At 36.8% G+C, this 16,085-nt stretch overlaps 1 protein-coding gene across 2 annotated transcripts in view; it reads left to right on the top strand.

Annotated features, from left to right (window-relative positions):
• Positions 1-16,085, top strand: part of dgki (diacylglycerol kinase, iota) — a 72,137-nt gene that overhangs the window by 41,926 nt on the left and 14,126 nt on the right. For both annotated transcript variants that reach the window (XM_088003584.1, XM_088003583.1), the window contains exons 9-22: positions 271-345; positions 1,477-1,572; positions 1,650-1,732; positions 3,157-3,217; positions 3,909-4,022; positions 5,481-5,606; positions 5,858-5,936; positions 6,211-6,266; positions 6,953-7,015; positions 8,394-8,467; positions 9,668-9,779; positions 9,864-9,950; positions 10,954-11,066; positions 15,774-15,874. In XM_088003584.1, coding sequence (XP_087859710.1) covers positions 271-345; positions 1,477-1,572; positions 1,650-1,732; positions 3,157-3,217; positions 3,909-4,022; positions 5,481-5,606; positions 5,858-5,936; positions 6,211-6,266; positions 6,953-7,015; positions 8,394-8,467; positions 9,668-9,779; positions 9,864-9,950; positions 10,954-11,066; positions 15,774-15,874 — 1,240 coding nt within the window. The remainder of the gene's footprint in view (positions 1-270; positions 346-1,476; positions 1,573-1,649; positions 1,733-3,156; positions 3,218-3,908; positions 4,023-5,480; positions 5,607-5,857; positions 5,937-6,210; positions 6,267-6,952; positions 7,016-8,393; positions 8,468-9,667; positions 9,780-9,863; positions 9,951-10,953; positions 11,067-15,773; positions 15,875-16,085) is intronic.

Here is a 16,085-nt window from a genome sequence, read left to right as displayed (position 1 = left end):
ATCCGGTGACGATGATGCAAAGCGACCTCGTTGGGGCTAAATTTGAAAAGCGGCCTGTCAGAGGCTGCTGGGTGTGATGCGATGTGATCCGACGTACGTCTGATCTCTGAGGGAAGCCTGAGTTTAGGCCCCTGTTTGAGTCTCCCTCACACACGCACCAGCGCAGAAAAATGTCTCCCGCAGACACGTCGCATGCTTCATCGCTCTTCTAATCAGCGTCAGCGTGGATGCGGTGACAGCGAACTAACATCTGAACTCTCCGTGTCCCAGAGCTCGCTGAAGAACTCGGCCAGGAGGAAAAAACGGACGTCTTTCAAACGTAGGGCGAGCAAGAAAGGACTGGAAGTGAGTGAGAAAATGCTCCTATTGATCCAGTGGCTTTTAGCAAACAAGCAAAGAAAATGTGTTTATGGTTTTAAAGTGCGTGTGTTGACACAGAAACAAGTGTTTGAAATCTTATTTCAGTTTGGAAGAGGATTTAATGTCTTTTTAAATCAGTTTCTTTATTCTCACACATATCTTCTCCATTTAGTTTTAGATTTAATGTTAAAATATAATTTCATCAGGTTTAAATATGTTCGTTTTACGTTTTTAAATTATTTAAAGTTAACTTTTTCTCCTCTTTCATTGCATATTTTAGGGCTGAAATGATTAATCGGGTTAACCGTAATTAATCGTGTTATTCGTGATTAATCAGATTAATTGTGATTAATCAGATTAATTGTGATTAATTGATTATTAAAATAATAAACTAATTTGGGAATTGATTAATCGTTACCTGGAGTGTACAGAATAAAAAACGTTTTTTTACTGGAAGAATAACACACTCAGTAACGGTAAGTAATCAAAAACTGGACAAAATTTTATTTATGTTTCACATTTAAGATAAAAACAAACTTATCTGTCTATAGATACATTTTAACTCGAACTCTTTTGGTCAGTTTTAGCTTCACTCGGTTCAAATTATGTAAATAAAATCTTTTTTTATGCACGTTTTGCTACCCAGTTATTAATTAGCTAATTGAAAAGTGTCTTTCTTTTTCACGTGTTCATGTTAGACAATTTTTTTATCTGCAGATGAATTTTTGCTACAAATGATCAAACGTTCACTACAGCAAGGTTGTGTTATTGCATTATAGACAATAAAATTTTTATTTTCTTAATTTATAAAGGAATATAATTGTTTATTTGCACCTTTCAATATATTTCTAATATTACTTGAAAAAAAATCTGCAGAAAGTACCATACTTTTAAAATACGATTAATTGATACATTAATCAACAACTAAAATAATCGTTAGTTGCAGCACTCGTTTATTTATGTCAGTGTTTAAAAGTTATAGTCTTACAAATGTAGTTATTGATTAGGGTGAAAAAGAAACCATAGAAACTTTTTAAAAAAATTTCTTAATCCAGATGTAATGAATTCTCTCTGCCTGGACTTCTTTGATTTTTAAACTTTTCTCTCCGTCTGCAGGACTCTAAATGGCGTCCGTTCATTTTGAAACCGCTTCCTTCTCCCCTCATGAAACCCGTCTTGGTTTTTGTCAATCCCAAGAGCGGAGGCAACCAGGTGGGTGAATCTTTTTACCCCTTTCATCCACTCACGCTGCTTTTAGCCCTCATTGTTTCATACGTCTGCACCTGCAGGGTGCCAAGCTGCTGCACATGTTCATGTGGATCTTAAACCCCAGACAAGTGTTCGACTTGTCACAAGGTGGACTAAGAGAAGCGTGAGTAATCGTTTCTAATCTCTAGAAAAAAGATCTGAATCTCCTACACTGAAACAGTGGCTTTAATTCAGATTTTTTTATTAGATGCCTGGAAATCTGTGGTATGTTTTAAACACCAGCTGGGCAGGATTTTAGGTTTTTCAGTCTAGGCCTGTCGCGATAAACAATAAATCAATTAATTGCACGATAAATTAAACCTATTGACCTCATTTTAATTATCGGTTTTATTATCTCTTCCTCTTTTTTTCTTTCTGTTGATGACACTGAATGAAAAAAGGCTCAACTCTGGTGCTCTTCCTTAGTTTTCAAAACCTGACAGAAATCCTAGGTATAACGGTTTGATCGGGTTTGTCATGCCGTCTGGTGTCCAGCCACAAAATAATGGCTACAAGTCCAGTTAATTCATTTTAAAACCAGGTTAATCAATGCTTTACTAGAATCTACCTGTGATGCAAGTGGCTAGAGTCAGCGTAAAGTCCTGACTGAATGAAAATCATTCTAACCTATTTATGTCACGTTAACGAAGAACAGCCGAAAACCTACCGGGTTTATCAACTGCGGTAGCAATTTGGCTCCAACTCCTCCCCTTGTCATTTCTATATTCTGCACGAAATGTTGAATAAATATTAATGTTGTTTCCACATATCATCTCCGATGTCCACTGGACTTTGGGTTGCGCTGTGTCAGCTGTTTGGGATTCCCCTCCGTAATTTCCCCTCAGAAAGCAGGAGGAGAATCTGCGCTTTCTGATTGGCTACCTGTCACATTCAACGGGCTGCATTGATGCTTCCAGTCGGGGAAATCCCTGATTTAGATCGGAGCAGAACGACAATCCACCATAACCCACCACACACTGCAGGATGATCGGTTACGAAATCACCAGCGGCCAACGATCTAAGATTGTCATAAGGGAAAAATAGGGGCAAAAAAATTGTGTAGTGTGAACTATTGCATCACGTAGTCGGATGTGTCCATCTGCTCTATTTAAATCTAGTGATTACTGAAAACCAATATAGTTTAGACTTCATAATCTGCACTCTTTTGGTTGAATGCAGTATTTATTTCCACTTTGGCTTTATGTTGGTTAGTTTTTATTCAAGTACGTTTTTTGTTAATGGAGACTGAGAATCCATTTTATTTTTGTTTTCGGCTGTTTAGTTTAGTTTATTAGTTCCAGTGTTATGTGTTCTTTTGAAAATAAAGTGCATCTATCTATGGCAGGAAATCACATGTATTATTAGTCATTTCCTTTAAATCAGTGTCAAAAGGTCTTGAAACAATACTATTGTTTATCGCAATAATTTTTTAGACAATTAATTAATCGCTCGGCAAAATTTGTTACCGTGACAGGCCTACCTGAGTCTGGAGAGGAATTCATTTATTTCTGCAGCCGTCTCTCATCCCGCTGCCGTTTCAATTCTCAGGTTGGAATTGTATCGCAAAGTGCCAAACCTGCGGATCCTGGCCTGCGGTGGAGACGGCACAGTAAGACTCCGTTCATTTTTTAACCAGTTCTTATTGTTTACCAAGATCCTGGAGCATTTCTACCTCTGTGTAGACAGAGGTCGGTAAAGTATCCAGAAATAATATCGTTTTAACATATTTTTACTCAAGTAAAAGTAAAAACGTTAACGTTAATTGCTGGTCTATTTGCATCTTTTAATGCATTTCTATTCTTGTGTAAAAATGAAGTGTTTTAATAAAAAATCTGAAGAATGTATCTACATCTTTTATCCAATTAGTCAATTAATTGCCTGAATAATTGATAGAATAATAGATTACAATATTTACTTAACAGCTAAAAGACAAAATTACAAAGTTATAAATAAAACACCAAACAACCAACAATTGAACAAACATTACATTTTGATGAGTGACATCAACAAAATTATACACATTAAATAAAATAAAATAATAAAGTAATACTTACAGTCAGTAATAGATACTGTATGTTAGAACAAAGTAAAGTTATTCCAAGCGTTTGTATCTCATTCATTTTTTGTTTTGTCTTAATTTAGTGAAATTACTCACAGTGAGTAGAGTGTCCACTGTAAAAAGTACTAGACTTTTAGAGTATTTTTTGCATTAAAATACACTAAAAGTAAATTTTTATAGAAAAAGTTACTTAAGTGACTGTAACTAAGTGTAGGTATTTACTGCCCACCTCTGTCCGTAGGTGGGGTGGATCCTGTCCGCTCTCGATGAGCTGCAGATGAATCCCCAGCCTCCGGTCGCTGTACTTCCTCTGGGAACAGGAAATGACCTCGCCAGGACGCTCAACTGGGGCGGGGTGAGTTTCCAGATTTGTGTTGCAGAGTAGATGGCAGACAGGATTTTATTTTATCCTCCAGTTGCTTCAGAGATTTTTTTTTTTTTTTAACACGGCAGGTGAAGTTTGTCAAGCAGCAACGAAGTCGTTTCTGTTTTTATCTCGCGTTCCGAAAATAAATCAGGTGTTTGCGTCTCCAACGCCTCTGGGAGTTCCTGGGAAACCCACATTCCAGGATGTCTGAGCGCTCTTCCGGAGCATTTCAAGCCTTGACCTCTGTTTGACCTCCTCAAAGCCGCTGACACATCGAGCTCAGAAGATTTAGTTACAGTTGATATTTTACCTGTTTCCTTTCAAAATGTTCCGCTTGTTCTGAATGAAATCCCCAAAAGTCAAAAATAAGTTAAGAACGTTAAACAAAACAAAACGTATTCTTCCCACAGGTCGCTAATTGGATTTCTGAACTTTGACTAAGCCATTTTGCAGTATTTGTACAGGTGGTTCAAATCATTGAAAATACTTGAGTTTCAATTAGATTTGGAAAGTTCTTGATTTTCTAACAGCACGGTTTTATAAAAAGGTTACTCTGAGCCTCTTGGTTGATGCAGAATATCAGTACAGGTGAGACAGTCTCTGCAGTTGGACTGGTTAGTCTTAAAAGACTCCATCCTTTATTTTTAATTTTTTAATAAATCTACTGGAAGCGTAGCAGTGCTTTGTTTCTCATACTTTCTCAAAAGGAGAGGCGAAACATGGACCATTTCTCTGCATAAGTAGATATATTAGTCAGCAACTAGGAAGTGTTATTCAGCAGCACAGATGAGTTTTAATGAGCAGAGTTTAATTTCTAAAGATTCAGCTCAGTAAGAGCGAAGCTGTTTGATCTGAAATGACACGGCGAGGATGTCCAGATGACTTTGAGATGCTTCTGATCCACGGAGAGATTGACGCTTCGAGAGAAGATTAGACCGAGACAATTTCTAGCTACCATATGTGATGTGGAAGAGCTCTGCCCTTTTCATCCTCTGCACACGACTGACTGCTGTTCTTTCTCCTCGTCTCTTTTTATCTTTTCCCATTTCCTAATCCCCTCCTTGCTTCATTTTCTTCATACTTCCTCCTCTCTTCTTTCTTCTTTTAGACGTCTGGTTTAACACTCTCGTCTTTATCGCTCCTGCAGGTCTGTGTTAAAGTGAGGTTGTCCTTTTTAGCTCTCTGCAGTCGGAGTGTCTTTGAGGAAATCAGAAAAAATTGGCACATTTTGCACTTAAGCTTACCTTCTAAGATATTAGAAAAGATGCAAACAAAATAAAGACTTTATTTCCTAAATTAAATGTAGCACTCCTTTAATGAACGCTAAATCATTTCTAGCTCTTTCTGCTTGGGGATACAACTGACATTTATTCATACTTCATATTTAAATTTGAATTCAGATGAGAAGGAACCTGATTTCTTGCTGTTGTTTCTGTTTCTCTGCAGGGTTACACGGACGAGCCCGTGTCGAAGGTTTTGTGTCACGTTGAGGACGGTTCGGTGGTGCAGCTCGACAGGTGGAACCTGCTGGTGGAGAAAACTGCGGTCCAGCCAGAAGAAGGCACTCAGAAGGTCGGGGGTCAAGGGTCAAGCCAGAAAATGACCTGGATTTATTCCTAAACATGTTTTTCAGATCAAAGAATATGTAAAGATGTTTTTTTTTTTTCTTCTAAATGTTTTTATTTTTGCATATTTTATGTGTAAATACTGATTATGTGTTGCACCAGAACCTCTCTGGCCAATTATTTTCTTACTTTTTTATAAATTTCCAATTATAAAAGTTTGCATATTGATATTTAAATATATTTTTTGTTCCTTTTAAGCTCCCTCTGAATGTTTTCAACAACTACTTCAGCCTCGGCTTCGACGCTCACGTCACGCTGGAGTTCCACGAGTCCAGAGGTCTGTTTCACAAATTCCCTTCGCAAAAGTATTCACACCCCTTCAGACTTTAATTTTCAATGTACTTTTGTCAAATTGATGTGCTAAAACGTTTAAAGCCCCACTTACACTTCATGATAACGCACTTCTTCATGTTTAAATCCCACTGTAGTTTGTTTCCAAAACATCACAAAGTGTTAATATTCAAGGGTTCTGTTGGATTGTTTTGTTAAATCCCTGAACTCTCCATGTTTTCTGCACACGTTGATTGAATTTTCCTCCATTTTTTGTCCAGAGGCCAACCCAGAGAAATTCAACAGTCGCTTCCGCAACAAGATGTTCTACGCCGGCGTAAGTGTCCTCCATGACAAACTGTTTACCAACTTTGACTGGACAGTTTACATTTGCCTCCAGTTTGCTGTAATTCTGCCTTAATGACCGTCACACGCCCTGCCAGAATGAGGAACAGTAAATCGAGGGAGATTTCTCGCAAAAGCAGCTAAACATTGGCCTTTAAGGGAAAGGAGTTTCCAAGTTATTTATCAATAATGAGCAGCCTGACTTGTGCAATATTCATCCAGAACGCTCACAAAACAAATGTCACGCTCTCAATAATTCATCTGACCTTCATTCTGAGGAAAAACTAAACAAACCACACAGAATACCGCTTTGTTTCCGGTGATGAATTGAACTCAAATCAACTTGAAAGTGATGAACAGATGTAACAAAAATCATCCAGCTGACTTTTTTCTGCAAGACATGAGCTGAAAGTCAGAAAGGACGGGCGGCAGTTGAAGCGGAAACGTACAGAGGAGTTATCTCTTTTTAATGAGGGAAATGTAATGAACTGTAATTCTGTTTGATTGGCTTCTTCTGTCTGTTTATCTGCCCGTGTGTGTGTGTGTGTGTGTGTGTGTGTGTGTGTGTGTGTGTGTGTGCGTGCGTGCGTGCGTGCGTGCGTGCGTGCGTGCGTGCGTGCGTGCGTGCGTGCGTGCGTGCGTGCGTGCGTGCGTGCGTGCGTGCGTGTGTGTGTTCAGGCTGCGTTCTCAGATTTCCTCCAGAGAAGCTCCAGGGACTTGTCGAAGCACGTCAGAGTGGTGGTGAGTGTTAACACGCTCTTCCTCTCTTGGCTCGTATCGTCTTCCGTGTTGACATGTCTGAGTTGGGTGATTAAACGCGCCGTCCTTCAACTTCTCTTTGGGGGTTGACCCTGAGGAGGAATCCCACTGGGGTTCCTCACTCGCGTTCAGTCCATGTTAAAACAAATAAATAGCTGTCCACGGCCTAGAAAGCAGGTTTAAATGGGATCTATTATTCAAAACGTACGTTATTTTTGTACTTCCATTTGGGTTTCTGGTGCTTCTAAAAACAGTCCAAGCTCTTAAAATGCACACGAAGTTAGCAACCCCAACGGAGTGACGCCTGTTACCTAGCAACACCAGTGGAGCTCCAGCACGTTTGGTCAGCTGGTTTTACTGCGCTGTACAAAGGCTGCTGGAAAAGACAAATGTTTTCTTGTTGATTTAGCATGGAGAAAGCACTTGCTGCATTCTTGTTGGTTGCGCAGAAGGCTGTACTTCTGCTTTTCAAAGCTGTATAGTTGTATAATTGGGCATCTGTGTGCAGCCGTTTTCACGTGCAAGTGTAAACGTTGAATTGGGGGTGTGGCCAGTAGCTGCTTATTTGGATTTAAAGTGACAAGATGCCCTAAAACAGCTCGAAACCTGATGATCTAAGAATAATTTTGTTTAAAAAATTTAACAAATGTTCCATAGACCTGTCCAACCTGTAAAATTGTTGTTTGGTCCAGTGACACCAATGAGGACAATACATTAGCTTTGACAGATCAAATACTTTTCCTCATTTTATTTCATCCACAGGGTAGTTTTGTCTTATTTCATTTGTACTAAGATATTTTCACTAGAAACCAGACTATAACCCTGTTAAGATTTTATGTTTTTGCAGAGTGTTTACTCTTGACACTGAATCCAAGCGTAGCAGTCGATGTTAACGGCGTCTTTATTATTCCCAATGGGAGCCATTACTGTTTTTTTTTTTTTTTACAGATGCTCCACATTAACTCCTGCTTGGAGTAAAATAACACTTCAAATAAATCATTTAAACCAATTAATTAATGTCACATTTATGCCCACGAGGCGTTTATGTAATCTTCTGACTTCAGCTGTGTTTAACATCGGCATAAAAGCGTCCCCGTCCCCTCACAACTAAAACATTAAATCTCTGCTACTTTAACAGTCATAACAGTTCAATTATCTCCTATTATGAGTTGAATTAAAAATATTTTACAGCACCAATAACTGGTGTTTAGGAGCCCCTGCTGTGTGATCTGACAGTAGAAACCAGGAAGTGAGCTTACTGTTTGAGCGGCCTGTCAAAGTAAAAGGCGGGTCTAGAACAAACTCTGGTTCTGGTTGGTTCTGCTGTGCAGGCGTGACTCTGGCTCTCTGCTTTCTGCAGTGCGATGGAACGGATCTAACGCCCAAAATCCAGGAGCTCAAGTTTCAGTGCATCGTGTTTTTAAACATTCCCAGGTGGGTCGGTCACAAACGCATCCAGACAGATCGAAGGTTTTACTTCTTCAAGTTGATCATTTATATTTTCTGCATTGGAATCTCGCTAAACTCTTCAACAATTGCATAAAAGGCAATCTAACCTCATATAAATCATAAAATATTTAGAAAAATAGCAACTTTTTAAATAAAAACACTAAATTAAATATTATTCTTTATATTTTATGTTGGAAAAATGTATAAAACATAGTTAAATCCCAACTTTTATTGTTAAATCACACAAAATTACATATAATTAATTTAGAAATACAACATTAAAACATTAAAAATGATAATAATTTAAAAAATCCAATTTATATCGGTTAGGAAGTGCTGCAATACAGCATTATAACATAATTAAATAAAAGTTTTAATTCAATCTTTTAAAATATAATTATTCATTTTGGCATGCTTTCACATTAATTTTATGTGAAAGCATGATAATATTGATAATAAATACATGTATTTATTATCAAGTACACATTTTTATTAATGTTTATATGCTCTATTAATTGTTTTTATATATTTCACATTTTTAATGAGTTTTGGATTTATTAATTAAATCACTGATACAGAAATATTTATTTAATGAGCACAGAATGGTTAAATATTTCATACAATATTTAAACTTTTTTTTCAAGAAAGAAACCATTATTATTATATTATATATTTCTGATTAATATGTTTATTGATATTTTTGCATACAGTGATTACATATACCAGTGCAAAACACCTAAAAAAAAAAAAGTAAAATAATAATAAATAAAAAAATAAATGTACACTAAAATAAACACAATAAAATAAAAACGGGGGTTACATTGATGCAAAAAACTCCGTATTTGATTACATATTTAATATTGATTTAAATATTTAAAAGTTTTGAGAATTTTAGGAAACATTTATTAATTTCTGCTACTAATTTATGATATTTTTATTTCTTGATGCAAAAGGTCACATGTGACGTTTCAAACGGCTCTCTAAATTGGTCCTTTCCACTCGATTGCTGAGGCCTCTTAGAAACGATGAGACTCTTGAACCGGAGCAGGATCCTTGAAGTGCTCTCTGTTAATTGGGTTCAGAGAAGCTGCTCTTCTTCTGTCCTCAGAGGAAGAGCAGCTTCTTCCTCTCTGGGAGCATGAAGACGGCTGTCACAGCTGCTGGTGTTTGACGTGTGACATGCAGGTACTGTGCTGGCACCATGCCGTGGGGAAACACCGGAGACCACCGAGACTTTGAGCCGCAGCGCCACGACGACGGCTGCATCGAGGTCATCGGCTTTACCATGGCCTCTCTGGTGAGAAAACCCCTAAAAAAAACATCAGCCGGCAGAAAAACGTCGACGTTCTACTAAACCGTGCATGTTTGTGTCGTCCACCAGGCGGCGCTACAGGTCGGCGGTCACGGTGAGAGGCTTCACCAGTGCAGAGAGGTCGTTCTCACCACTTACAAGACTGTGCCTGTTCAGGTAATGTCACCAACATGGATGTAGTTACATGTGATGACCAGGAGGTGTCGCCATTGTGATGAAAATACAGTTTGTTTAAAGTCTCTTATTTAATGTTTAATTACTTCCCAGGGTTTATTAACAGTAAACCTTCTGAAGGATTATTATTGTTTTTCGACCGTAACAGAGCTGAAAATAAAAGCATTTAGTGAACATGTACCGCTTTATATTAATAACTAACTATGTAATAAATTTAAACCTGTAATGCTTTGAGATGGTCTGGATCAATATATGGCCGTTTAGGTCTGTCAGACTTATTTTCTTTTGGATTTTAAAAGCTTTTTCACTCGTTTTCGTACCTTTTTAGTTTTTTAGGCCACTAAAAAAATCATGACTTAATGTTGTTTGAAACATACACACAAAAAACATTACTTCTCTATTACTCTCTGTTTCTCCCTCTCTCTCTTTCTTTCTCCCTGTTTGTCTTTAATCTTCACTCCTTTTTCCCTTCCTTTGTCTTTTTTTTCTTTCTCCACTTGTCTCTCTCTGTTACTCTCTCAGTTGTTCTCCTTTTCCTTCACTTTATCTTTCTTTCTCTCCATGTCTCTCCTGCTCTACAAGGTGATGAATTTTAATCTTCCTGAATTTCCACTTTTTGTTTTCTATCCATCCATCCAATAAATTGACATTTTATTTAAACTTTAAACTAGGCCTGCAGAACGTCAATACAATTTCTAAAACTTGTGATGGCAATGCAGTTCTTTTTTTCTATAATTAAATTTGTCATCACAATTTTCTTTTGGCTTTAACATAAATCTGCTACAAGCATCAAAAGCAGTTGGACCCTCCAAAATATTATATTGATTTAAAATATATTTGTGCAAAGATGAAAATAGTGATTTCATATATTGAGTATCTCTACTTGAGATGGTTTTTATTTTACAGAGAAGTTTTGAAGAAGAATAATGTGGTGTGTGTGTGTGTGTGTGTGTGTGTGTGTGTGTGTGTGTGTGTGTGTGTGTAGGTGGACGGCGAGCCGTGCCGACTGGCTCCTTCCACTCTGCGCATCTCCCTGCGAAATCAGGCCAACATGGTCCAGAAGAGCAAGAGACGCACGTCGGTGCCGCTGCTGAACGAGTGAGTCAGCTCCTCACTCTCTCTCACACACACACACACACACACACACACACACACACACAGACAGATAAAGACAGATGAACTGGGCCAGCCGTGTTGCTACAGAGAGACCGGGCCGCAGCTCACACTCACCGAGTCACACAATCTGTTTAGTGAGTTCACTGCTCTGAGCGTCGCTCTGCAGATTTGACCACAGTCAAAGGAGGGACATGAAATAAACGAAGCCATCAGACATGTGGTGGTTTTACACATCAGGAGACATTTTGAGGATTTAACACTCTCTGTCTTCTCCCTGTATTTAGTTTATAAATGTAAACGTGAGTCTATTTCCTGCTTTTCGTAGCGAGCTACAGTAGATGTGTGTATGTGGCAGAAGGGCTGGGCGATAAATTAAGTCTGAGATATTTTTTTTATACCTGATCTGATTTTCAAAAATTTTTTCTTTTATTTCAGTCATCACTTCTGTGAGGGTTAGGGCAGAATAAAGATTCAATTCTACTAGAAAAATGTCTTAAAATTATGAGGAAAAGTTGTTTTAATGGAAAAAAAGCTCAGATAATTAACATTTTGTTAATTTATTTTTTGTGTCTGGGTTCTCTTAAAATTACTACTTTTTTCTGCAAATATTAAGATTTTATTCTGGTATTATTTCAACTTTATTCCTGTAACATTATGTACAGAAGTACAACGGCACGTTGGGGGCATTGGAGATAAAAAAGATTGAGATTAATTTCAGAAATTTTCTAGAAAAAAGTTGGACATTTCTGAGTTTCAAAAGTAAAAAAATTTCAACTTTAAAGAAAAAAAAATCAGATTTTTTCTAGAAAATCTCAAAATTTCTGAGTTCTTTCTAGGAATTTTTTTACTTTTGATATTCAGACATTTCTTTGTTTTTTTTCTAGAAAATGTCTGAAATTGATCTTAAATTTCTGAGTTTATTGGCGTAAATTAATCTAAAATGGCCCTAATACAGCTCTGTATGGAAGCCTTTTAGGGCCACTAAAAAAAAAAAAAAAATCAGACTTTTGATCTCAGAAGATTAAAGTCAAAATCCTGGGGGGAAAAAATGAACATTATTTTTATTTTTAAAAATAAATTGTAGTCTCTCCCTTATAATTCATCATGGAGTTGGCCTGAATTCAAACTACAAATAAATAGAAACGGTAAAACACGCTTCTCGTACAAGATGGCCGACAACCCAGAGAGCGCTTTAGTGGGGGGAAAAAACTCCAGATTTTCCACAAAAAAAAAAAAAAAAAGGTAATTTTCAAAAAATAAAACCAGTTGATCGCCCAGCCTTTTGTGGTAGAAAGAAGAGTAGAGACTTTAGCTTCTTGTTGTATATCTAGTGTCACTGCTATGGGACTGTGCTATCAATGTCTGTCGACTTACCTTTTGGGATTTTCTCCATCTTTCCCTCCTCCTCTCCATCCTTTTCTTATTTTCTTCATCCGTCCAACACACTTACCCCGCCTTTTCTTTTTCTTTCCTGTTGTCTCCTCTCTCCACCGCCATCCGTCCGTCCTCTCTCCCGTGTTTGTCGTGTTTGTTTGCGTTTGTGCGGCCGTAGTATTCAGAAGGTGTGTGCAGCTGATCTGCGCCGCCTCTCTGCTCCCCCCGACTCCTTCTCTGTGTAAGTACCTCTAACCCCTGTTCTGTCGCTGGACGCTCGCGTGTCTCTGTGCACGTCGGCGCGGATGGAAAGGTGCCGTCTCGTTTTATCCGTTACGTTTGGCCCATATTTGAAGGCCGTGTCACGGAAATCACCACAGCTTTTCCTACAGTTTAGTTTTCAGCTGATCGTAATGTTCTGAGCAAAAGTCAAATCTGAGGAAGGAATTTCAGCGAGGAAAACCTTTTCGGTTTTAAATAGTTTCCAGGTGATAAACGTTACATGGTTTTAAATAAAAGAGGATCTCAGCTTAAGCTACTCACTTCAAAGAACAGTTTGGTAAACAGAAATAGTATTTTAGCAACAATAAGATAATTCCTTATGTGATTTGTCAGAAAATATCAGAGGTGTCAAACTCATACTAAGATCATAAATGTTCTTAAAGGGCCAGTTGCACCAAAATGTTTTGATAAAATCCATTAACAAACTGTTAAAATATCATTAAATAACCGTTTCCGCATATATTAAGTATCTTTTCACATGGATCAGTCTCACCAGGATTTTGCAACAAAAATAAAAGATTTTGTGCTGCTAATTTAGAAACGGTTACAATTAATTATGCCTCTCTGACAATAAATGTGATCACCATATTCTGGTAGATTTGAATGTTGTGGTGTAATTTTGTTTATGTTTGTGCATTTTCTTTGCAGGACTGAAACAATTAATTAGACTAATCATGATTCACTGATACAATTGTCAACTAATTTATTAATCAATTAATCGTTAAATGGAGTACAGGCACTAAAAAGGCCATTTGCCAAAAGAACAACACGCTCAGAGCTGCCAGAACTGTTCAGAAATATAAATTATGCATTTAAATAAATAAATAAAAAACCTTTCTATGTTCTACTCAGAACAAAAAGTGACAGTTTAGCTTCACAATCTGATATCTAAAGTATTTTTCAGCTGCAGATGTTCATTTGCATCTACAAATAATAAATCTACTCTGTGATTACATTTTAGGCAATAGAATGTTTATTTTGCTATTTAAAAAAACCAATTGAATTATTTATTTCCAACCTTTGATTTAAAAAATCTGCATTTTTTAATCCGATTAATCGTCAGCATAATTGATAGATTAATTGATATCTAACATAAATGTTAGTTGTTTGTTTTGTCTTAATCAGTTCAGAAGGATCAAAACGTGTTTGGACCAGAAGAATATTGAAGAATTTATGACAAAAAGACCCATTTTAGCTGTAGAGTTTATGAAAATTTTTCTTTTATGATTAAAAACATTGTTTGTTTTGCAACACCAAAAGTCTGATGGGAAAACTTGCACATTTAAAACATAATATATATACATATATTTTCTTTTTTTTTTTTAAAAAAGCATCAAATATGGGTCAAACTGCTGTGCTGAATGTAAGTGTCTGTCTGTCCAGGAAGTGTTTACTAAAGCCAGGAAGTGTCTGGCGGCATGCTGACGTCTTCTCAGTGTGCTTCTGCCTCGTCTTTATCTTTTCCTGCTGTCGTCCCTTTAACTTTACTGTGAGCTCTGCTTTTTTTATATCTCCCCTCAATGTGACGTCTTTGCTCTTTCCATACAGAAATACTTATTTATATAATATCTGAGGGATGAAAGTGAGGGGTTTTTTTTATTTTTATTCTTTTAAATGTAAGATGGTGAGATGCTGCGGGCAGTTTCCGATGGTTTTTTTTTTGTTTCTTTTCCAGCATCTTTTGAAACATCACCAGAGCTCAGATTTGATTTTGTGCTGCTGAATTAGATTAAAAATGTTTTACAGCCTCCAGTTAGTGAGACTTTATCTTTGAAGGCTCTAGCTAAGAGGAGAACCAGACAGCAGGAACTAAAAGTTGCAAAAATGTCTGACGTTCAGATTTAGTTGTGATTTGTGAGCGTCTGTGCGTGCATGTCAGCGTAAATACAAACTACATGCAGTGCCTTGCTAAAGTGTTCAAGCCTCTTCAGTTACATTACAACCATAAACATCAGTGGAGCTTAATGTGAAGTGGAAAGAGGTTCCAATATTTTTTACAAATATAAACCCCACTTACTCATGAAGTCAGTAATTTTAAAGATTATTTCACTTATAACGTTGGAAAATGTCTTAAGGTTAAAAAAAATCTGTGAAACTAGAACTTATTTATCAATATTAAGGAATTATTTAGTTAAAACAAGCTCCTATTTCTGGCTGAAAAGTCACTGTTAAGTTAGTTTTGTATTATTTGCAGTGTATTAAGATATTTGGACTAAAACCACTTGGTAATAGTTTGTGTTTTTGCAGTGTGGAAACCCTGAGCAGGGAAAATGTTTACATTTCCAGACTTTATTTCATATTTTAAAAGATTAGAAACTTAGTTTCAGAGAAGTCTCAGAAGTCATTTTAAAAAAACAATCTCTTATTAAAGACCTTTTGCTATCAATTATTAATCAGTGAATCCAAAAATTAGTCAATTAATCTATAAAAGATCAAGCATTCACTAAAGGAATTACATGTCACTACATTAAGACAATAAACTGTTTATTTTCTTATTTAAAAAAGGAACTGAATTATTTGTTTGCATAGTTTAATGTATTTCTAATATTGCATAAAAAAGGCCAAAGTGGTTAAATAACCTGCAAAATGTACCCATTTTTATCTGATTAATCGATTAATCATCAGCATATTTGATAGAATAATCGATTACTAAAATAATTTAAATGCATTTAAGTCCTGTCCAAATTGAGCACACTGGTCCTGCCATCTTTATTTCATGATGTGCGTAAACAAGGTGAATATTTTGCTCTCAAATGTCCATAAAAAATTATGAAAATAAATCTAGAAGATTGAGTTTGAAAATGTCTAATAAATATATTTTTTAAAACTATATATTTTTTATTATTCATTAAAAAACATTTAAAAACCACGTTAGATTTTATTTCCTTTTCCCGATTTGAATAAACAGACTGAAGTTTGTGGTTGTAAATGTGAATACTTTTCCGGGTCGCTGCTCCGTTTCATGTGTGCGCTGCGAGCATGTCTGATCCGTGTGCGTGCACGTACATGCACTGCCATGTTCTTCCCTTGCAGCCCTCATGCGGTTCCGGACCGTCTGCGGCTGCGGGTGAACCGGATCAGCCTGCAGGAGTACGACAGGCTGCAGTACGACAAGGAGCGACTGCGAGACATCTGTAAGGCCGGCTTAAATATTCACTTAAATATTCTCCCGTGAAGACAGGGGTGTCCAAACTTTATGCCACACAGGCCAAAAGCCTAAAATTAAGAAAATAAAAATAATTTTCAGGTTAATCAAGTTTCTAGAAAACTGGGAAATTTTCTTGAAAATTTTTAACATTTTTCTAGAAGAGAAATTCCAATTTTTCAGGAAAACTTTGAATACCT

The sequence above is a fragment of the Poecilia mexicana genome, unplaced genomic scaffold, assembly GCF_051168715.1.
Source record: "Poecilia mexicana isolate PSO_F unplaced genomic scaffold, ASM5116871v1 scaffold_23, whole genome shotgun sequence".
Taxonomy (NCBI): Eukaryota; Metazoa; Chordata; class Actinopteri; order Cyprinodontiformes; family Poeciliidae; genus Poecilia; species Poecilia mexicana.
Note: the sequence above shows the minus strand (reverse complement) of the source record. Positions and strands in the feature narration are given on the sequence as shown.